The sequence below is a fragment of the Elgaria multicarinata genome, chromosome 2 (genome assembly GCF_023053635.1).
Source record: "Elgaria multicarinata webbii isolate HBS135686 ecotype San Diego chromosome 2, rElgMul1.1.pri, whole genome shotgun sequence".
Lineage (NCBI taxonomy): Eukaryota > Metazoa > Chordata > Lepidosauria > Squamata > Anguidae > Elgaria > Elgaria multicarinata.
Genome location: NC_086172.1, coordinates 173,083,081 through 173,107,569, shown reverse-complemented (window position 1 = coordinate 173,107,569; position 24,489 = coordinate 173,083,081). Strand labels below are relative to the sequence as shown.

The 24,489-nt window shown below is 42.8% G+C and overlaps 1 protein-coding gene across 2 annotated transcripts in view; it reads left to right on the top strand.

Moving 5' to 3' along the window:
- The first annotated feature begins 8,176 nt into the window (after positions 1–8,176).
- The window catches only part of HIF1A (hypoxia inducible factor 1 subunit alpha), a 55,616-nt gene continuing 39,303 nt past the window's right edge, over positions 8,177–24,489 (top strand). For both annotated transcript variants that reach the window (XM_063118189.1, XM_063118187.1), the window contains exon 1: positions 8,177–8,376. In XM_063118189.1, coding sequence (XP_062974259.1) covers positions 8,330–8,376 — 47 coding nt within the window. In that variant the 5' untranslated portion in view covers positions 8,177–8,329. The remainder of the gene's footprint in view (positions 8,377–24,489) is intronic.

Genomic DNA, 24,489 nt, shown 5'->3' with positions numbered 1-24,489 from the left:
TTTCCGATGGTCTTAGGAAACTGTATTGACTGAACTATGTCATGTATCATCTTTTGTATTATTAAAGCTATTGTTATGTATTATTTTCATTAGCAAACCATCCCATGACAATGAATCGTGTAGAGAAGAACGAAAATAATTTTATGGTTGGGGGTCACCACAACATGAGGAACTGTATTAAAGTGTCGCGGCATTAGGAAGGTTGAGAACCACTGCACTTGGGTGACTTTGGGCCAGTCACAAACTCTCAGCACAACCTACCTTACAGGGTTGTTGTTGTTGTGAGGATAAAATGGAGAGGAGGAGGAGGAGGATGTACGCCACCTTGGGTTCATTGGAGGGAAAAAAGCAGGATATAAATGCAATAATATGACAACCGTTGTGATGGAGAGGGAATTTCACCAGGTGCTGCATGCATATCAATGATACCTGCTGAAATTCCCTTTTCAGTACAACTGTTAAGGGTACAGGAGCCCTGTCCTCCTTTCCATACGGTCACCCTAAAAGTTTACATATTACTGGCATAAGATTGTACTTTGGCCTGCACCTGTTTATAAAGAGGTAGACTTTTTGTGTACATATTTAATTTTGCTCGAATTTGCAATTATGTTTGTTTAATTATACTTGACATTTCTTTGATACTAAAAAAAAAACTTTATAGTACATTGTTATAGAAGATAGCCTAATTCTTAAAACAACCACCACCACCCTTTATGGGGTTGGACTCGATGGCCTTATAGGCCCCTTCCGACTCTACTATTCTATGAAATAAACTCCTGACTTTGAATTATAGTGAAATCCATTGGTATTCGAGGAATCTGCAGGTCAAGAGCTTTCTAATGAAGTGTGTTTCCTGAGAATCGGTCAACTGGAAGGCAGTCAAAAAAGGATGACCAACTAACTCCCGACTTTGAATTAGTTCTAGTAATTTTCATCCGCACTAGGAGCAGGTCTTTTGTAAAGCTTTGTTGTTGTTGTTTATTCGTTCAGTCGCTTCCGACTCTTCGTGACTTCATGGACCAGCCCACTCCAGAGCTTTCTGTCGGCCGTTGCCACCCCCAGCTCCCCCAAGGCCGAGTCTGTCACCTCCAGAATATCATCCATCCATCTTGCCCTTGGTCGACCCCTCTTCCTTTTGCCTTCCACTTTCCCTAGCATCAGCCTCTTCTCCAGGGTATCCTGTCTTCTCATTATGTGGCCAAAGTGCTTCAGTTTTGCCTTTAATACCATTCCCTCAAGGGAGCAGTCTGGCTTTATTTCCTGGAGTATGGACTGGTTTGATCTTCTTGCAGTCCAAGGCACTCTCAGCATTTTCCTCCAACACCACCATTCAAAAGCATCTATCTTCCTTCGCTCAGCTTTCCTTATGGTCCAGCTCTCGCAGCCATAGGTTACTACGGGGAATACCATTGCTTTAACTATGCGGACCTTTGTTGTCAGTGTGGTGTCTATGCTCTTAACTATTTTATCCAGATTTGTCATTGCTCTCCTCCCAAGAAGTAACCGTCTTCTGATTTCCTGGCTGCAGTCAGTGCCCAGAAATACAAAGTCTGTCACTGTCTTTTGTAAAGCTAATGGGTCTTAATTCCCTCATTCAAGAGCAAGCTGCCCCCAGAACACTTGGTATTACAACAGGGATAGCTCACAATTATATCTTGTTGCTCAGAAAAATCATTTTACCGACTGCAGTTGAGTTCAGAGGGAAGAGGGAAGTCTGAGTGGGTGGCAGATAATGTCAGTGTGCCTGCTAACCAATAGTTCCTGGGGCTTCAGCCCTGTGAGCCCTGCCTCCACTACACCACTCACATAGCTGGGGAGCAATGTTATGCTTGTAAGATCAAAAGCCCTGCAGTCTGTTATTTGGATGAGTGCAAGAACACAAGCTCAGATCTCTGGTATCTCAATCCCGGTGATATTTTCCCCTTCTAATCACAATTTTGCATCAGCAGTCTTCCAGGCGAAAGGTCTGCAGGCTTTCCCCTGACTTTTCCCCACTCACATTTCCTGTCTCCGGTCCTCCTGACCCTGTGCTCTCTTCTAGATGAGTCAGGATCTTGCGTAAGCCATACCTTTAGTCAGGAAGTTTGGCTATATAAGAGAGCAAACTTTGTACATCTTCGGCAGAGGCCAGGAAAAGCCAGTGAGTCATTGCCTGCTGCTTGCATCATGTTTTTACCCCCTTAAAAAGGGCGGGCCAAGCAAGCAGTACATGATTTGGATTTTAAATTTTTTTTTAAGAGGCATGGCAGAAGAGTCCGTGAAAAAGAACATTCAGAGAGTGGAACCAGTAAGGAGAAGTGAAGACGATTCTTTCATTTTCTTTATTCAATGTTTATCCCATCCTACCTCCGAGGAGATCATGGTGGTATATGTAGTTCTATACACACATGCACCTGCACACACCATTCCATCCTCACAACAACCCTGCAAGGAAGGTTAGGCTGAGAGAGAATGACTGGCCCATAGTAGCCCAGTGAGCTTTAGGGTGACCCTATGGAAAGGAGGACAGGGCTCCTGTATCTTTAACGGTTGCATAAGAAAGTGCAAAAGCTGGGTTGCAATTAAACCTCAAAAAAACCAAGATTATGGCAACCAGCTTGATTGATAACTGGCAAATTGAGGGAGAAAATGTGGAGGCAGTGACAGACTTTGTATTTCTGGGCGCAAAGATTACTGCAGACACTGACTGCAGCCAGGAAATCAGAAGACGTTTACTTCTTGGGAGGAGAGCAATGACAAATCTTGATAAAATAGTTAAGAGCAGAGACGCCACACTGACAACAAAGGTCCGCATAGTTAAAGCAATGGTATTCCCCGTAGTAACCTATGGCTGCGAGAGCTGGACCATAAGGAAAGCTGAGCGAAGGAAGATAGATGCTTTTGAACTGTGGTGTTGGAGGAAAATTCTGAGAGTGCCTTGGACTGCAAGAAGATCAAACCAGTCCATACTCCAGGAAATAAAGCCAAACTGCTCACTTGAGGGAATAGTATTAAAGGCAAAACTGAAGTACTTTGACCACATAATGAGAAGACAGGACACCCTGGAGAAGAGGCTGATGCTAGGGAAAGTGGAAGGCAAAAGGAAGAGGGGCCGACCAAGGGCAAGATGGAGGGATGATATTCTGGAGGTGACAGACTTGACCTTGGGGGAGCTAGGGGTGGCGACAGCTGACAGAAAGCTCTGGCGTGGGCTGGTCCATGAAGTCACGAAGAGTCGGAAGCGACTGAACGAATAAACAACAAACATTTGTAGGCATGCAGCACCTGGTGAAATTCCCTCTTCATCCCAACAATTAAAGCTGCAGGAGCCCTGCCCTCTTGACCAGATACAAAACAGGGCTGGGCTCCTGCAGTTTTAACTCTGCTGAAATTCCCCTTGCAATACAACTGTTAAAAGATACAGGAGCCCTGTCTTCCTTTCCCTATGGCCACCCTGTCTTGAAGAGACCCATCAAGTCAGCCCCTGGACAGCAGACTGAGCAGGCACACAGGTCCCCTGGTCACAGGATATGTATTGTATTTCCATTAAAATTATAGCGATTGTTTTGAAATGTTCACCTACGCCAATAAATTAGCACTCACACATTTTATGCTTATCACTGTTCTCTCTTTTCTGGCGATGCATAAATGGCTACCCTACAGGCCATTAGTCCCTCTAGCGCAGTATTGTCTATTCAGAAGTGCAGAGACTGAATGTGGAACCCTCTGCATGCAAAGCGTGTGCTTCAGAAGACAGTGGGGCTCACTTCTGAGGAAGCATGTTCCAGGCCTTGTGTCTTTCACAGCAGCTTGATCTAAAGCCATTAGCAGATGATGGTCCTGCTTAGATCTCCATGGTGTGAAGAACTTCACTTGCTGATTTCTGAAGATTAAACTGTAGTTAAAGGCACAAGAGCAGGCCAGGCCTGATAATTTTCCCACCTGCCTCTCTGCTCCTGAACTGGCAACCCTAGAGACAACCATCCCTGAGCTAGGGTGGCCACGTGTCCTATTTTGCAAAGGACAGTCCTCTGTTTGAACGGCTGGGCTGTCCAAGTCCTGTTCAAAGATAAAACAGTATTTAGCTCCTGGACACAGATTGAGCAGTCACACAGGTCCCCTGATAATAGCCTTCCCTGCTATGGTGAGATGTATTGTATTTGTATTTTAATTATAGCAATTATGTCTAAATTTGCACATATACACACACATTAGCAGATGCAACTGTAATGCAAAGCTCTAGTCTTTTCTCTCTTTTTGGCAGTGCATTTTCTCCTTTGGGATGATGCATATGTGGCCTCCCTCTGCTAAATGATGCCCCTGTTTCCTCAGCTGCAGCAAAAAAACCCGAAAAGTCTTTTTAGGTGGTAAAGGCTAACACATTTATGATGGCATAAGCTTTCCTGGACTACAGCTGTTGGGCTGAATCCAATATTAGTTTAACTTAAGTCGATCTACCCTGAGCAGAACTAACATTGGAGACAATCCTTGGTTTAAAATATTTGCTCTGTCTGTTCCATTCTAGCATGGCAAGATTATGTGTAAACCTGGAGTTGCTTAAGGCAGTGCAGGTGAGTTTAAATGTCTTGCAACAGGCTGCTCTAGTATTTTTGGTTAGAATCGTAGATTTATGTTTATGGAATATTGTTCTTAGGTCCAATGCAGTTTCCCTACATATCATCATATGCAACGTATAGTAAAAACTAGGATGACATAATTGATCTACAGACTCTGAACTACGACCTTAATCTGGAGAACAATTCATAAAAACAGGCAAGGCTTTTATCATGCCATTGCTCAGCCTCATTCATGGAATTTTACAAGCGGTCCTGACGCCGTCTTCTACTCATATCCTTCCAGTATTGTCCCAATTCTTTTTCCATCTTTTTCCTTACTGCAGAAAATCCAGTAAAGAGGGATAGCCGGAATTGCGGCACAATGCCTTCTGAGTGGTAGTGCTAGGAGCCCTCTTCGTGAAAAGAAATAGGAACGGAAAAAGCAATGGGAAAACTTGGGAGGCAGTCTGTGGCAAGCAAATTCATCTGCACATGAATAGCGAAGGATTCGGATTTTGGTTGCCTCTGAGCAGCTGCGTTCACACCAGCTCAGATGGCAGAGGCTTCCAAGGGTCTGTTTACAGTGTGCATGACACATATTTTCTCTTTGCATCTGAGAAAATGCAGCAAACCCTCATTCTGGCTTTTCCTTTCCCTTCTGAAAAACTAAATTCCTTTTGGGATCACTCCCCACCTTGCACTAGAAGTATTTCAGACAGCCGGGGAGGGCCGCTGACCTCCATTAACTCTGTGGAAAGGAACGCTAAGTTATGCTCAGAGATGATGTGTATTGGAAGGATGGCGAGTGTTTATGAGCCTGTGGTTACAGAAGAGCCTAGCAACATCACGGGAAGGATAGGAAGGCTGTGGTGTCAGGATTTATGAGTTGGTGGCTCTCTCTCTCTCCCCCCACCCCCCACTCCCCACTCAGCAAGGTTTTTTTTTGTTTGTTTTTTTTTGGAGAGTTGGAGAGCTTATTGCTTTCCGGCTGTTTGAAAAGGAAGCGTCTCTCAAGCACAGACATGTTTTCAAGTTATTTTCTAGGGAACAGCAGGTTTCTTTAGCACCTTATCAAGATTTCTGCAGCTGTAAAATCAGTAACCGTGGTCAAACTTGCTTACAACCACCACTTTTCATCTGTAATGTGCTGATGCAGAGGGAATGTTTAGCTAGTCACTAAACTTAAGTTTAGTGTGTTCTAGGTCAAACTCTCAATTCCCACAGAACAATAGTGAGGCCCAACAGCCCTGGCCTGTACCCTACATGCATTAAGTGTGTATTCTTGAACATGTGCAGCAGTTCTGTGGCAGGTGATTATGAGCTGATGTGAAAATGACTGGATTAGCGAGTGGTGTCTGTTTTTCCTAGGCCTTGAAGGGGAACATTTGGGATGTGCTTCCTACACACATCAGTGATAGGATCCATGTACTGACGGCAAAACAAACTCTCGCCTTGCACAATGTGCGAAGCAGTACCTGATTTTTCCTATAGAGTGGTTATTCCTATGTAGGAATTGGCCTGGTTTGCACATCACAACCCAGGGTTTTTTTTTTAACCCAGGGTGAGCAAGAATGAGTGACCATGCTGGCTCCCGCCACTCAATCACTCCCAATGCAAGCAGCAGGGGCTAAACACCCAGATACTCTGGGTTGTCTCTCCCCCAACAACCCAGCATTCACAACACTTAATAACCCAAGGATGCAATAGCCCCTCCTGTTTGCAGAGAGAGTGATTGGGTGGCAAAAGTCAATACGCTCACTCTCTCTGGCTACTAGCCCTGATGGCTGTGTGCTATCTCCAGTATTCAAGGCAGTAAGCCTGTGTGCACCAGTTGCTGGGGAACATGGGCGGGAGGGTGCTGTTGCACCATGTCCTGCTTTGTTGGTCCCTGGCCTACAGCTTACCCACAAGCAGGACATGAATGCACCAGCACCCAGCAACTGGTGTATATAGGCTTATTGCCTCTGATAATGGAGGTAGCACATAGCCATCAGGACTAGTAGCCATTGATACTTTCTCCTCCAGGAATTTATCTAACCCCCTTTTAAAGCCATCGAAATTGGCGGCCATCACTACATCTTGTGGTAGTGAGTTCCATAATTCAATTATGCATTGTGTGAAGAAGTGCTTTCTTTTAACTGTCCTGAATATCCCGCCAATCACCCCATTGGGTTCTAGTATTATGAGAGAGGGAGAAAAATGTCTCCCTATCCACATTCTCCACACCATGCATAATTTTGTGCACCTCTAACATTTCTCCCCTTGGCTTCCTTTTTTCCAAGCTAAACAGTCTCAGCTGAAGTAACCTTCCCTCATAGGGGAGATGCTCCAGCCCCTTGACGATTTTATTTGCCCTTTCCCCAGCTCTACTATATCTTTCTAAAGTACGGTGACCAGAACACAGTATTTCAAGTGTGGTCGCACCACGGCAATTTCATTCTCAAGCCATCTGAAGTGGTGGCTGCTGCTACATTTTGTGGCAGTGAATTCCATAGCTGAACTGTGTGAAGAAGTCCTTCCTTTTTATCTGTCCTGAAACCCCACTGGGTCCCAGTATTAAGAAAAAAAAACCTCCTGCGGTTCAGGAGGCGGAAAATGTAATACCTTTTAAATGCCTCCTAAAAACGTATCTTTTTAAACAAACCTTCCCTGATATGTAACTTACTCTGGCTTCACGTGATTTTAAATTGGGTTTTATGGCTTTAGTTGTAAACTGCCCAGAGAGCCTAGGCTGTTGGGCAGTCTAAATATTCAATCAATCAATCAAGAGTGTAGCAAAATGTCCCCCTATGTGAGGGGACTAGTTGGGAAACGTGCACTCTTCACATGCTCAGAAATGCTCTCGCTGCTTGAGGTTGGCCCGGGAGTGCCGAAACTTGGGGCTTCGAAAGGGCCCTCAACGAAACCACGGAGCCCCTTTTCTCACACAAGAATGCGTTATTATAGTGTGACCATATGAAAAGGAGGACAGGGCTCCTGTATCTTTAACAGTTGTATTGAAAAGGAAGTTTCAGCAGGTGTCATTTGTATATTCGGGGAACCTGGTGAAATTCCCTCTTCATCACAACTGTTAAAGCTGCAGGTGCCCTGCCCTCTTTTAAATCTGGCCACTCTAGTATAGCTCCTGCACCTTTAACTGTTGTGATGAAGACGGAATTTCACCAGGTTCTGCATATATGCAAATGACACCTGCTGAAATTCCCTCTTCTATGCAACTGTTAAAGATGCAGGAGCCCTGTCCTCCTTTTCATAGGGTCACCCTAGCTATTATCATTTCTGTGAGAAAAAACGCTCGCGCCCTGGGCTGAGGAGAAGCTGTTTGAAAGACGACGAGGAGGAAGAGGAGATGGAGGCTCGACCGGGCCGCTGGCTGCTTCTCAGCCCCGCACACAGCCCCACACGTGAAGCGGGCGGGGCCCGGCCAAGCCCCCTGTCTCCTGCCGCCTCGCAAGGCCCTGGCGGTTGGCTCGCTGGAGGCAGGCGGCGAGGGGGCCGGGCCGCCAGGCGGCTTCTCACTGGCGCAGGCCGCGCTCGTGACGGGAAGGCGAGGCCTGAGCCGGCCCCGCTTCGGCCCCGCCTGCCTCGGCTCGTCTTTCCCCTTGCCTCCCCGTTCAGCCTGCTCCACTCCCCCTGCCGTGTGACTGCCTGCCTGCCCGCTCGTGAGGCGACTCCGGCCCGCTTTGGAGGAGCTCCTTCCAACCCCCGCCTTCCGCGCGCCTTCCTCCTTGCAGGCCTAGCAAAGCCCGCCGCTCTGTGAGAGCCTCCCACGGCCAGCCGAGCTGGCCTCCTCCGCCATGGAGCCCGGCACGACGACGGGCGGCCCCGTCGTGGAGAAGAAGAGGTAAGAAGGCGGCCCTTCTCCCTCAGACTCATTCGCGGCCTGGGAGCCTTTTCGACATTCGTCTCTCCATCACACCCCCACATTTGTTTGTTTGTTTGGGATTTGGCGAGGAGAAAGGAGTCTTTGACCCCCATTTTATTTTATTTTTAAAAAACAGCCCTCAATTTATTGTGCGTTTTGTCTTGTGCGCGGATTCTCAGCAAGGAAGGAAGCAAACAAAACAGTGTGCGTAAATGTGGGGCAGAGGTGGAAGGAGATCCCCTTTTCTCAGTTTTGCCTCTTTATCGGGCCTTTCTCCGTCTCCACGCGCGCAGCCCAGAGTCGAGGGCAAGGGCTGGTGGTGATTTATAACCCACCATCCCCAAATCTCTCCTCTCCTCTCTCTGAGCTCTTCCCCCGCCTGGACCAGGTTTCTCCCCCCTTCAAGATTTCTGATCTCCATTTGACCCATCTGGGTTTCAAGAAGATGCTTTGCCATTTTGGAAGAAGGGGAGGGGTTGGGGGGTCCTGGAAGACCTCCCCCCTCCATCTGGGAACCCACCTCCAGGGTCTTCTCAACATTGCCTTCACAATCCCCTATTCTTTATGCCCCCCTCTCTTTTTGTTCCTGGCAGCGCCCCCTTTTTTTCTCCCCACCTTCCATCCCTTTCCCTTTATTCTTTCTTTTTCCTTCCTCTGAGATCCCCCCTCCCATTTCTACCTTTGTCCTCCTATTTTAATTTCCCCCCCACCACCATCCTCATCTTTTATTTTATTTTTCACCCTTGTCCTCATCTTTTAATATTTTCCTTCCTCTGCCTTCTTCCTTCACTCCCTCTCTCTTCTCCATCCTTCTTTCTCTCAGGAGAATATTTCACTTCTTCGCCTCCTCCTCCTCCTCCTCCCAACTGTACACGTCGCCATTTTGTGTTGGAGGGGGTTAGGGGGGGTGAGTGGTGAGAGCCTGAAAAATATCAGTATCCAGGAGTTGAAAGTGGAAGGTCCTCTTGACTTGTTGTTAATCATGCAACTTTCCCTTACAATATTAATTTAATCATGCCGGTGATGTTTGTAGCTGCCCTGCCAGAGTGGAGCCCAAACGTTTAAGGTGGTTGATTCTCTACTAACATGTAGGTTTAGGCTGAACATAAAACTTGGCACTGCTGTTGATTTTTGAAATGAGAGGAGACAAGAATTGTGGTCTGTGTGATGTGATGAGCATGTTTCTTAGGCATGCACACAGTGTGGAGTTATGTTCATGTGTCTTAAGCATTTAAAGATGGATATTTAATGGAGATAAGTCTGCCTTGGTCTGGTTTTGATTTAGAAAGAACAGAGTTTTGCTGTGTGCTGTTCTTACAAGTTCTTTGTGAGCAAGCCATAAAGGGGGGGGGAGTCATATTGACGAAGGGTCTAAAAGAACTTTTGGTAAGAGAGATGAAAATATGTTGCTTTTGAGTGACTGCAAATAGAAGGGAAGTAATGTTTTTAAGATTTTTTTTAAAAAAATAGTGGTGGTGTAGAAATAAGTAAAGCAGATAAGAACTGTAAATACCCTTATGTGCTGTAAGTACAACAATGAGCTTTGAGAGGAAAAACAGATGCAAGTATTTATTCAGAAATATGTAGGAAATTGGAGTGTGGAATGTTGGTTTGTATTGTGTATTGAACTCATTGTTTAGGATGGGTGGGAGAATGATAATGGTCCTTTCATTCTAAATGTCCTGGTTAGGTTTCCCTAAAGAAGAGTTCAAATAACTTTTTGAAAATTCCTATTACCATTCTGTAAATAGTTCTTGTTTACTGTAAATATAAGTAGCAAAAGAACTTGGAAATAACAGTTTTAGCTAGAGTGTCCTCCAATGAACTTGTTTGCCCTGTGTGATCAACTGTGATTTTACAGTCATAATCATTTTAGATGCCACTTGTTCTCCTGTATGCTGTAACTGCTTGTGCTGTAGTCGTTCTCCCTTTGCACAGGGTTCTTCCATCTACTGCTTCATTCAATAGTAAAATGAATCACAGAGAATGGAGGACGCTCAGAGAAGGACAGTGTAGCTATTTCTTTTTGACAAGGATACAAGAATTAAGCCCTAGAATTACCTACACATACCCTTTAATTGCTGTTCCCTTTTGGTACTAAGAACTAGTTGGATCTTCCTGTGCTAATGAAATTGGACTTCCCTCCAACCTACTCCTGAAAAAATAATGCTACCCCTTTGGGGGAGAAAATAGTTGTTATGGTATGTTATACTAGCAGTAATTTGTTGGTGTGTAATAAGGTTTGGCACTGTATATTGCAGGCCATTGGGTGGTCTATTTTTAAATTAGACAAAACTCCACCAATCCTTTTTATGGGGGATTAAGTTTCTTAATCTCCCATTGGCAGAAGGCAGTGTTTGTTTATATTGATAGCCAGGCCGTTTTTGTAATTTCAGTAGGTTAAATGAGTTCAAGATATAAAATACCTTGCTATTTAAATAATGGAACTGGATGTGGGTAAAATGCTCGCTGCCCTGTCATATGTTAGTTTGGCATAGAGGATTCTGGTTTTGTACTGAACAGGGCCTGCTTCGTGCATTACGCTTATAAATTATATCTGTAAAAGCTTTTATGTGGTATATGTGCTTGATAACAGTGTGCATTGTACAGGTGTATTCACTGAGGAGTCAAAGTTGGCTGTGGTTCTGTATTGCACGAGCTTCCCCCATGAAGCAATTTTTAGAGGATGTACAAAGAATGTGCAAAACTTGCAAGGATCAAATTATTTATTTATTTATTTATTACATATAAATAGCCGAGGCTCTCCAAGCAGTACACAAAACCATACAAATACAATAAGTATACAATAAATTAAAAGGTAAAAGTACAATATAAAATCAGATAAATTACAGCCCAGGGAAAGCCTGTGTAAAGAGGTACTTTTTAAGGAGGCGTTTAAAAGGTATTACATTTTCCACCTCCTGAACCACATGAGGGAGGGTTTTCCAGAGGGTGGGTGCCCTCCAGATGTTTTGGACTATAATTCCCACCAGCATGGGCAATGATCTGGGATGATGAGGGTTGTAGTCCAAAGCATCTGGAGGACACCAGGTTGGGGAATGCTAAGCTAGGGTATGAGAGAGAACCGTTTGCTGATGTATAGAAACTCTTCCCTGGTTTAGAAGGAATAAGTACATGCCTTACACCTTCAGTCTTTTGAGACCAGTTTGTGTGAAAGCCAAGTGTTGGTAATAAGGGCATTCCCCTTCTGGGTTGTAGTGTGAACACTCACAGTTTGTAACTGAAGAGGTATCTGAGACCAGCTTGCTAGTTATTCATGTAAGGCCTATAGTTACTTACTATGATGGCGGAGAGTTATTTCTACAAATACCGCCCCCCTCATGATATAAACTTGTAAGATAACTACAGAATTCTCAGAAGGAAAACTCTGGGCTGCTTCACCAGGTTCAGAGGCATCACATTAGGTGGGTGCAATCCTATTCACATGAGTGCATTGTGAAACTTGCAAGCTCCTCAGGATCTTGCTTTATTACTTAGTATTTTATTTATATTCTGCCTTTTTTCCTCTTGTGAGGAACCCAAGTTGGCTAACATGCTCCTCCTTTCTATTTTATCCTCACAACAATTCTGTGAGGTAGGTTAGGATGAGAGTCAGGCCGGCCCAAAGTTATCCAGTGAGCTTCATGGCCAAGTGGGACCTTGAACTTGAATCTCCCAAGCCCCAGTCCAAACTGTAAGGACTATACCACACATTCCTTCAGTGCTCCATCTCTCTAACCATTACACCACACTTGGCACATCAATGCCATGTTAAATTGTTATGTGAGATTTCAGACATTGCAGATCTATAATGGAATGATATTTGTATGATGTTACTTCCTCTCTCTCCCCCCCCCCCCCCAGTTCAGGGTAGCTTGTATGTAAAATAGGTTTTTATGGGATAGATATTAGATAGCCTTGCAGGAAGGCAGACTTACTTCCCTGTCCAGGTACTCTCCATCTGCCCCAGCTGCATTGCCAATCAGCCCATGAGTCACAGGCAGCATCTACAAAAGAAGAGTACAGACAAGTGGCGCAGAAGTGCCGAAATGGCGTCAGGAAGGCTAAAGCTGTGAATGAGCTGAGATTAGCGAGGGATGCTAAAAGCAATAAAAAGGCTTTCTTCAGATACGTGAGTAGTAAAAGACAGAGGAAAGAAATGGTGGTTCAGCTGCTTAATGAGGATGGCAAATTGATAACAGATGACAAAGAAAAGGCTGAAGTGCTCAATTCCTACTTTGCCTCGGTCTTCTCCCAAAAGCGGGTCTATGACCCCCCTGGAAAAAGTGAAGCAGAAGTTGAGGGGGCAGGATTGCAGTTTGAGATTGATAAACAAATGGTCAAAGAACACCTAATTTCCTTGAATGAGTTCAAATCTCCAGGGCCCGATGAACTGCATCCAAGAGTAATGAAGGAGCTAGCGGAAGAACTCTCAGAACCTTTGTCTATTATCTTTGCAAAATCATGGAAGACGGGTGAGGTGCCAGATGACTGGAGGAGGGCTAACGTTGTCCCTATCTTCAAAAAGGGCAAAAAGGAGGAACCTGGGAACTACAGACCAGTCAGTCTGACATCCATCCCTGGGAAAATTCTGGAGCAGATTATAAAGAAGTCAATCTGTAAACACCTTGAAACCAATGCAGTGATTACTAGAAGCCAACATGGATTTGTCAGGAACAAATCCTGTCAGACTAATTTGATCTCATTTTTTGATAGGATAACCTCCCTTGTGGACTGTGGGAATGCTGTGGACGTCATATATCTTGACTTCAGCAAAGCTTTTGACAAAGTACCACATGACATTCTGATTAACAAACTAGCTAAAAGTGGGCTAGATGGAACAACTATTAGGTGGATTCACAGTTGGCTACAGAATCGGACTCAAAGAGTACTTATCAATGGAACCTTCTCAAACTGGGGAGAGGCAACGAGTGGGGTGCCGCAGGGCTCAGTCCTGGGCCCAGTGCTCTTCAACATTTTTATTAATGATTTGGACGAGGAGGTGCAGGGAACGCTGATCAAATTTGCAGATGACACCAAATTGGGTGGGATAGCTAATACCCTGGAAGACAGAAACAAACTTCAAAGTGATCTTGATAGGCTGGAGTGCTGGGCTGAAAACAACAGAATGAAATTTAATAGGGATAAATGCCAAGTTCTACATTTAGGGAATAGAAACCAAATGCACAGTTACAAGATGGGGGACACTTGGCTCAGCAATACTACAAACGAGAAAGATCTTGGAATTGTTGTAGATCACAAGCTGAATATGAGCCAACAGTGCGATATGGCTGCAAGAAAGGCAAATACTATTTTGGGCTGCATTAATAGAAGTATAGCTTCCAAATCACGTGAGGTACTGGTTCCTCTCTATTCGGCCCTGGTTAGGCCTCATCTAGAGTATTGCGTCCAGTTCTGGGCTCCACAATTCAAGAAGGATGCAGACAAGCTGGAGCGTGTTCAGAAGAGGGCAACCAGGATGATCAGAGGTCTAGAAACAAAGCCCTATGAAGAGAGACTGAAAGAACTGGGCATGTTTAGCCTGGAGAAGAGAAGATTGAGGGGAGACATGATAGCACTCTTCAAATACTTAAAAGGTTGTCACACAGAGGAGGGCCAGGATCTCTTCTTGATCCTCCCAGAGTGCAGGACACGGAATAATGGGCTCAAGTTAAAGGAAGCCAGATTCCGGCTGGACATCAGGAAAAACTTCCTGACTGTTAGAGCAGTGCGACAATGGAATCAGCTACCTAGGGAGGTTGTGGGCTCTCCCACACTAGAGGCTTTCAAGAGGCAGCTGGACAACCATCTGTCAGGGATGCTTTAGGGTGGATTCCTGCATTGAGCAGGGGGTTGGACTCGATGGCCTTGTAGGCCCCTTCCAACTCTGCTATTCTATGATTCTATGATCTCCATGGGTCAGTAAGGCTCCTTCAGGATTCCACCTTTCTCAGTCTGTTCAGCTCAGGGTTTTTATTTTTAATTTTGCTACTCAGCTTTTTTCACATCACTGCTATCAGAGAAAGGAAGTATGTATGTATGTATTATTGCATTTATATCCTGCCTTTTTTCCTCCAAGGAACCCAAGGCGGCGTACATAATCCTCCTCTCCTTTTTATCCTCACAACAACAACCCTGTGGGTTGGGCTAAGAGTCTGTGACTGGCCCAAAGTGGGCCGAGTGGGGACTAGAACCCGGATCTCCTGACTCCCAGTCCAACACTTTAGCCACTACACCACACTGGCCCGCCTACCAAAAAGATGAGAAGGAAGGGTCAAGCTACAGGTTTCATCGAACATTTCCTTGGGTGATGGATGCTTTGCTTTTTAAACTTTAAATAGCACCTGCAAAGGGGCCTTATCAGGATCAGGAGCATGGCATCGTGGGAAGTGGGAGCTAACTTTTTTCTTTGGTCCTTGGTCCTGGTGAAAATCGCTGGAGCTATTGTTTGTCTTAGGAGGGAAGCTCCAAATGACAACTTCTTCAAATAGCATCTGTGAATGTGTGGAGGCATTCATTGGGACCCTGGTGTGGGGAGGGGATAGTTAATTCTCCCTGCCTTGTGTGCTGCAGTCCCAATCCAGATAGGGCTAGAGATGTGAACCCTACCCCGGAAAAAATCAGGGGGAAAACCTGGTCGTCGTTCCCTTCCCCTGAGGACCGTTTTATTTTCCCTCGAAAAATTAAACCGCTTTGGATTGTGAAATATTTTCTGTTAGAATTTAAGACAAAAAATTATATTGTTACCAGCTTTTACTCTCCCCAATAAGAACACTTATAGAAAGACCAGAAATGTAAAATGTCTGGAAATAATGAAGTCATGGAGAAAATGTTTTTTAATCCTCTCTGAAAGATTCCCAGCATAGTTATTTCTTTTATTACTTATTAAAATTATTGAACTAAAGTATATTTTCCCAACATGTGAATAGAGTCACCAGATAATAATTTTATGAGCAAACTTAAATGATTAATAAAATAACTTTAGGAACAAAAAGGCTAAAACAGCCTACCCCAACTTGGTCTGCTCTGGACAGTGCTCTACATTCCTGACCATTGGCCATGCTGTCTAAAGCAGATGGAAGCTGAAATCCAAAATATCTGGAGGGTACCACATTGGCAAAGGCTGTCTTAAAGCAACAAAGTGAGATTAGATATGTAAAGAGTACTAAAAAAAATAAAAAAATGCTTATTTTAACACCCACACCCACCCACCAAAGAACAGGGGAAAATGGGGTTTTTTTTGCCTCAAAACTTTTGGAAATTTTACCTCTCTTTAGGGCCTGACTTTCAGATGGCATTTAAAAAATAAGCTACAAATTTAACACAGGTTTCCCAACGTGGTGCCCTCCACATGTTTTGGATTATAATTCCCATGCTGGCTGGGGCTGATGGAAATTGTAGTCCAAAACATCTGGATGGCATCAGGTTGTGGAAGGGTGGTTTGGGGTGTGGAAGTAATAGTTATCTTATGACCTCAGGGTTTGACCCTGAAGGTTCAGGTCATCGGTTTTAGATTAGGCTGAAACAACACAGGCAATTCATGATCAGATCTCCCAATATTCATTGAAAAGCTAAACAGCAAGCTAAACGCTGCCCAAATTGGATTAGAGCAGTGCTGGGGTTTTTTCCCTTTCTCCAATCTCTTAATTTAATTTAATTTAATTTTTTTATGTTTTTATACCACCCTATATGAAGCTCTCTGTGAGGTTCACAAAAATATTTCTTGTCCTGTAGAGGGGCAGTTTGGAAGAAGAGATGGATACATTTTTTCATCAGGAAAATGGTATGGTGGAAAGGGTTAATTCCCCCTCCTTTTAAATTCCCATAGGAAAGTCAAGAGAACAGATGATTGATCTCTCACTTCCTGGCCTGGACCAGGATTGTTTGACTGAGATAGCGTCACAATGGCAATTGTACTTTAGCCTAGCTATAACTATAGTTGATACAGGGATCTAATTGCCCTTTCCATAGTAATCCACATCTGAGCCAGACAAAGCCCCAATGTTTACATTTGCCAAAGCAATTTGGGGGGAGGGGCTAACACATATGAGAAGTCGGAAGTGGGGGATGGACAGACCTGTGCACAAGGAGTATCTGACACTATTGGTAAGCAGGGATGTTGTTTCAGCCAAAACACTTTCAGGCTTTCTGCCAAAGGTTTGTCTTTCTTTGCAATAGCTTTCTGTCCTCAGTACATTTCCTTCCTCAGATTTCAGGAAACATCCAGTAGGTGAAAAGAAAATGCACTGATTTCCTTGGAGTCCTGGAGATTGAACTGGTTTGATACTAGGCTCAGTACATGGACTTCTTGAGCCATTCTACTGCTCTCTGTTCTAGCAGTGAAGTGACTGGCCAGATAGATTCCTTTGAGAAGCTTATGAAGTTGTGAAAGTTGATATTGCTACTGCTGCTGCTTCTGCTTCTTCTTCTTCTTCTTCTTCTTCTTCTTCTTCTTCTTCTTCTTCTTCTTCTTCTTCTTCCTCCTCCTCCTCCTCCTCCTCCTCCTCCTCCTCCTCCTCCTCCTCCTCTTCTTCCTCTTCTAACTGTGGCTCTTTTTTAGACTCAAATCTCTTGCACAGGGGGGATACACTGCATATTTAAAACATACTTGCCAAGAGTCTGAACTTACACTAACAGACAAATTCTCGAGAAGAATGAGTATTTCTTGGATTTAAAACCAGCTGTCAGTGCAAGGATCAGGTGTGCAGCAAAATTCTGCGTATGTTACTTGAAGGTCAACCAGTTGAGTTCACAGGACTTAATTTTATGCAAATATGTACAGTATTGCAGTGTTAAAGTGCGAGGATGGAAGATATATTGGTATGCTTAAGAGATAAATACTGATATTTTTAGATCCTAAGCACCAAGGTGCCTGCGATTTCCCAAACTTTTGAATAAAGTCTAATATGAAAATAGGGGAACATGTATTTATTTATTTATTTATTATTTATTTATTTATTACATTTTTATACTGCCCAATAGCTGAAGCTCTCTGGGCAGTTCACAAAAATTAAAAACCATGAAGAGCATAAAAACAACCAACAAATTTAAAACACACATACAAATACAATATAAAAAGCACAACCAGAATAAAACCATGTAGTCAGTAATTGAGTATTGTGAGCCTGTTCAGTTGTAACTTCTTCCTTTTTAATGTTTTAGCTGGAACCATTGACTCTTTTGCATAGTTTATAGACAGGTTTCGGTATATTGTTGACTGGTTTAGTTAACTGAAAGTTCAATCAGTCTATATGAGTCATAACTACAGTGTGGCATAAAGATCTGTCATCTAAAAACATGTGTATGCCTTTATTGGGCTCTGAAGATTTAATGCTGGTGCTTTCTAACTATAGGCAACAAATTGGGAGCCAGAATCAGGAATACAAGCTCCCCTTCCCCCCTTTGTCAGCACTGTTTAACTGAGTTATGGCTAATCAGGATTTACCCTTAAACCAGGATCTGAAAAAAAGCAATTTGAAGTGTGTTTCAGATCCTAGTCAAAATAACCACGATTAAGGGGTAGTGGATGAGATTTTGCCTGGGGAAAAAGTTCACATTCCTAAGGGTGACTTCTGATTTGCTAATTGCTGTTGTCAAAGAATCGGTATTACCTCTGCATTGGAAAGTAACCTGAAATAGTTCATTTGTATTAAAAGCAAACAAAAGTTACACATGTCAAGTCTCATGCTTGAAGTGGTCAAAGATTTTTTTTAGCATGCCATTTTGAATCAGAAATGAGCTTTGGTAATAAGTTTGTTAAGTCTTGTTTTAGAACAGATATTGAATACGAGGTTTTGTTTATCTGTCTGAGATTGTGATAATGGACTCTAATAGAAAGAGGCTTCTATGGTATCATGAGTGTCTGTATTACTTCCAGTATTTCAAATCCAACTGCATTTCAGGTTTTAATTACCAGTATGACTTGTGCAAATCACAAATCAACAAAGACTTCAGTGTTCTCCATCCCTGATAAGAACTTCACTGTATGTGTAAAGCAGTGTGGTTTGAACTAGATCACCCCTGTGTATTCTCCAGAATCTTAGAACAGTTTCTACTCTTTTGAATTTCCATCTGACTTCTAGTTATGTATTTTTGAGCATGAGAGATGAAATCTGTAATTTTTTTGATTTGCTTTTAAATAATTTTCAAACACTCCTTTCAGTATTAATTGCTAACATTAGCATTCTTTTCAAGAGTACTTTTGTTTCGGGAAAGCTACACTAATATATACTAGTTGTGGGTTTGGGCCATGTATGGCTGGGATTCAGAGAACTGTATTAAGTATGTGCCAAGGGTACGGATATGTCTTTTGGATTTATTTATTTAATAAATAAATTAGTAGATACTGCCCCCAATGTCATATCATGAACTGCTTTGGAAAGTCTCCACAATTTCAAAATCGTTTTTCTACATTGTGGAGGGGGGAGTTTTGTTTGAAATCATAAGTTACCTTGGACGTGTGGAACATAAGAAGAGCCATGCTGGATCAGACCAAGGTTCAGGATTCTGATCACACAGTGCCCAACCAGCTGCCTGTGGGAACCCCATAAGTTGAACATGAATGCAGTAGCACCCACCCGGTAGTTTCCCCCAGCAACTGGTATACAGAAGCATACTGCTTCTGATACTGGAGGTAGCACATAGTTACCAAGACTAGTAGCCATTGATAGCTTACCCTCCATAAATTTGTCTAATCCTCTTTTACAGCCATCCAATTTCCAATTACCAGATTGGGTGGTTGTTTGGAACTTGGTTATTACAGATGTTGGTTCTTTGTACACATTAAAATGGGATAATGCCTATTATTATTACTATTATTATTCTTATTATTATTAGTAGTAGTAGTATCTTGCCTTTTGTCCAATACTGGGCCTCAATTATGGTCAAACTGTCTGTGTTTGAGAAACTATAATTTAAGGTGGCTTCTTTCAGGATAAACTGGGCAATAGACAAACTATGAAGCTTCATAGTATGGCCGCCTTGAAGTCCAGTATTGGGCAAAAGGTGGGATGATGATGATGATAATAATAATAATGGTGATTCCTATTTATTTATTATTACATTTATATCCTGCCTTTCTTCCTCTTGAAAGGAAGCCAAAGTGGCTTAAAGGTCCACCTCCAAAACAGCTATTTCAGAGAAGTGGGCTAGTCATCTGAATGTGCCTGGGGCGCATGATCAGAGTGGGGATGGAGACTTGGCAGCAGACAAGACCAAGTGCCCCTGAGATACATGTCAGAGCTGGCTGGAGGACTGAGGGGGAAGGAGAGGGAGAACAATCCATGGTAAGACCAATCGTCTGTCATGCTCACCATGGGTTGTTCTGATGACAACCCACACTGTGAAGCTTATTTTGCATGGTGGGTTGTCGTTTCGTGTGAACTCACCCATCCTTTCCCCCTATTATTTTGAGTTGCAATTTCAGCAACATCTTCCGGGAAGCATCAAATTTGAAGTATTTGTTGGCTATTAAAGGAAACATTGAGGTCTGATAGGCTCTGTCCCAACAACTTTGAGGAGTCGCCTCAGTGGTTGAGCACCATTTTCCTCCCCAGGAAAGCTCCCTGAACCAGGTTTTTCCCATGCTGATAGGGCATTTACCCGGTTGCTGACATCACCAACAGAGGTATGGATTTGGACCAGTGACATGATGGATTCAAATTAGGGCTCATGGTGGGTTTACAAAAAGCTGTACAGAAATAGGGAGAAGTTTTCACCCCTGTTCTAAACAACATTACTTTGTGCAGTGTTCTGTATCAGGATCTTTAAAAAATATTTACTTTTTTAAAATAAGACAAATCCTAAACAACTTGGAGTAGGGTAGCCGCCTCTGATTCAAGTAGGTCGAGAAATGCTGACTGGTTGAAGTAGTTGGTTCAGTTCTCAGATCTCTATTTCCTATCTGTGCAGTGAAACCCTGTTTCCTTTATGGCACTCTCTTTGGTTTGGTTCTAAGGTCATGAGTGACTAGTCCCATGGTATGGGGAGTTTGTAGCATGCCTGGACCAGGAGCAGGATTACTTTTGGGCTTTACTGTAGTAAACTATCCAACACTCTTATATGCCTCTCCTGCAGTGTACTGCTCCTCAGCTCAGTAAACGTGGCATAAAGCTATCCAAGGCACAGCTCCATATGTACTGTATTACACAGAGCAGCACCTTGTGACACACCTACCCAAAAGGTTGGCTATGCTCTGCCCAAATTCTTTTTGGGTAGAGCAAATCCAGTGCCAGGCTTATAGCTACCAAGATACCAGGACCCATAAAAGGGTTTTCCAACCTTTTTGGGCCCATGGTCATATTTGGCATTTTGAAAAAGTGCCCTAGGCACCACCAATCGTAAAAATTGTTCCAATGAAAGATTTCCTTACCTATTTCAAATCTCTCATTCTCGGGGGTTCCTAAAGAACTCTTCTAGTATTTGAAATAATGGCCTGGATAGGTTATTGAGTTCTGGGTTGTCATAATGTGGGAAGCCAGGCCTGCAAACAACCCAGAAAGAAATCCCATGGTTTGTTGTTGTGAATTTTGGGTTTTTTAAACCATGGGTTGTCCTTATGCCAAAACCAAGCATTGTTCATGGGTTGTTTCACCAGGCTACAAAAGCAATGGACAGGAATGATAAAAAACACAACCTACAGCACTGCAAAGGCATTTGAGATATAGGGAAGGAACGGCTGAAGGAGGAGGGAAGCAAACAACCCAGGGATTAAAAATGCAAACCACAGTTTATTTGATAATTTGCCAGATAAACTCTTGGTAGAGCAACAAATTGTGGGTTAACTATGGGTTAAATAAACTATGGGTTATTGTTATGTGCGAACCAAGTTATTATGACCTAGCTGCCATCGTACCATAAAATCTACCTATCTGCTTCCTCCTTTGGGACTGAATCTAGCAATATCTCATTTAAAGACTACAGACATAAAAGAAAATAGGGTACTAGTGAATTGTGAGCCTGATTTCTGAATCCTGTAATGTCCAGAAAATAAATATAGATCTTTACCTTGGCTTGAAGGCACTGAAGCTTGTTTTAATCATTGCATCCAACTCCAGGTAACCAGCTGATCTGATTGTTTTGCTATAAGCTCCTTTGAATTTGTGGGGAAGTGGCCTATAAACATGTTTTAAATAAGAGAATTGTCTTGTTTACAGCACATGTGTTTTGGGAGAGTAGCTTACATTTTGAGATGTTAGGATTGTAGTTAAGACTGGTTCCACTAACCTACTACAGAAAAAAAAAATCCTCCTTTTACGCGGACTGTTTTGAACTAATTGGAACATAGTCTGGGCTTCTGAGCTGCTGTTTTCAGGCATTTTCCTGCACTAATATAATGTTAAGACTTGTTTAACAGGGCAGTACATTTGTTTGTCTATATGAACAATGTTATATTACTGATTGTGTGCCTCTCAAATCACCAAGCTACTTTAACCGTGTAGTTGACTTTAGTGCGATTTGTTGACTTTAGTGTGATTTCTAAGTGATTTTGAGGACTGTAATTTTAAAATGTTAGTGTGTTTGGTGTTGAAAAATTAAAATGTGAACTGTCTGTTCATTAACACTTCATTGTAGCTGCAGTTTGTTGTTTCATTTCGGAATAGAAACGTATAAAATTCACATCCAATGCCTGTGCAGTAGGCAGCCTTAGGATCTGAAGCAACTACAAGGGTGTAGTTCATACACAGATCTTGTAAAAGCCTCCACCTCAGTATATTATTATGCTTTGCTGGCTTGTGGGGAAACTGTGTGATGGGGTCAAGTTTTAAACAGGAATGGTATAATTTAGGCAGGATCTACACTACTGCGTTAAATCGGTTTATAACAGTAGTGACAACTGTTGGGGCACAGGACACACCCCATATACAGTTTTCAAAATGTTTTCAAAGTGTCATACCCTGCTTGGTGTAGATCTGGCCTAAGTCAAACGTAAAGTGGGAAAAGTCCTGGGAAAGAGCATGCCATGAGTGTGAGAATGACAGGAAGTCCAGGCTCCACTTGGCCCACCCAATTTTGAAAGTTCTGGCCTTTTGTTTTGTTCCCAGGCATTCTTTTTTTCTTTTTCTCTCCCCCCCCCCCAAAAAAGTAGCTGCTTGGTGATGTTTCCTGCTGATCATGATAAATGCCTAGCTTTTCTGAGCAAAGACCTTTGCTAGTCTTTGATTTCGTACTGTTTCTCAGGTTAGAACAGGTTACTGTTGTTCTAAGCTTAACAGTGAGTGAAAATAGATTAGCTTTTGTAAAAATTGGCTCCTGTATTTACAAATTATTTTTTTTTATTAAAGAACCCAAGAGCTGCATAACAAGATCTAGAGAATTAAAGCATGGTTTACCTTAAAAGCACAAAATTTGAAAATCAGCTGTTAGCATAAATTATATATATTTATTGCATTTTATATACCGCCCCATAGCTGAAGCTCTCTGGATGGTTTATAAATGCGGCAGGGTCTTGTTATTTATTGATTTACTCTGTACAGCACCATGTGCATTGATGGTGCTATATAAATAAATAATAATAATAATAATAATAATAATAAAAGTTCCTAAATTTTATGCTCAAAGAGTGATCACCTCTTTGTTGTTGGCTCTTTTTCCTGAGTTTTGACACCTGTGAGTAACAGAAGGGTGTTCAAACTAAAATTGGAAGAACTAATGCAGCTTCAACACATTAAATTGTGTTTCTAGGAGGGTCACCAAGGAAAGGATCTTGGGGTTGTGTTTGATATGCGATGAAAATGCTGTTGCAGTGTGTGGCAGTTGTGAAAAAGGTGAATTCCATGTTGGGGATCATGAGGAAAGGAATCAAAAATAGAACTACCAATATTGTAATGCCTAGTTTATACAAACCTATGATGCATTTGGAATACCTTGTACAATTCTTGTCATCACTCTTCAGAAATATATTGTAAAGCTGGAAAAGATGCAGAAAAGAGCAACAAAAATGGTTAAGGGGTTCAGGCAACTCCTCTATGAGGAAAGGTTACACCTTTGGGGCCTTTTTTAGCTTAGAAAATAGGCAATAAATGGGGGATGTGATAGAGGCAATTCCTTCTCAGAATCTAGGGTCACCCGATGAAGCTGAATGGTGTAAGATTCAGGACAAACAAAAGGAAATACTACTTCACATAGTGCACAGTTAAAGTGTGGAATTTGTTACCATAATATGTGTTGATGGCCGGCAATTTGGATGGCTTTAAAAGGGGATTAGAGAAATTCATGGAGGATCAGGCTGTCAATAGCTACTATTCATGATGGTGTTATATTATCTCTAGTATTGGAGGCACCATGCATTGGAATACCAGTTGCTGGGGAGCATGGGGGATGCTTTTGTGTTCATCTTCTGCTTGTGAGCTTTCCATAGGCAGCTGATTGGCCACTGTGGGAACAGAAGGCTGGCCTTTGGTCTACGCCAGATGAGCTCATCTTAAATGATTGAGGTCATTGCTAAGAGAAATTTAAAATTCTCTTCTCTTTCCCAATAAGCATCTTGCTTAGGTCAGAATATCAGCACGGCAATAAAATTTAGCAATTTCATAGTGCTTTTTGAGTGTTTAGAACTCTTTGCATACATTATTACTGTAACCCCTAAAACATTCCTGCTTACTATCACTATCCCCATGTTTCAGATGACTGACTGAGCCAAGAGTGTGACTTGCCTAAGGACCAGCTAATGGGTTTATAGCAGAGGCTGGATTGATACCAAGGACTTCATCATTTACAGCCCAGTCAATACCGTTGACCACATTCTCTGTCTCTTGTACTGATTAGTCTTGGGATGTGCATGAAACAATTGTGCTGTTTTTCTGCAGACATTTGGAATCCCTTGTGTTTCTCCTTTATGAGCTCAACTGCTGCCCCATTCCCTCCCTTTTCCTTTTATCCATCTGCCTCCAAGCTATAAATTGGGACGGCCATGTGTTCTTCTGTTTTTTAACACCCGAGGTGGCTTAAAAACTGGTTCTCTGTCTCTGTCAAATTTGAGAAACTGGAATAGTTTGAGATTGCTTTACGATTCAGAACGTACTCTGATCCGGAATGCACTCTTGCTGATCCAGGAGTGGAAGACCTCCTCAGTACACCAGGGATATATATGAG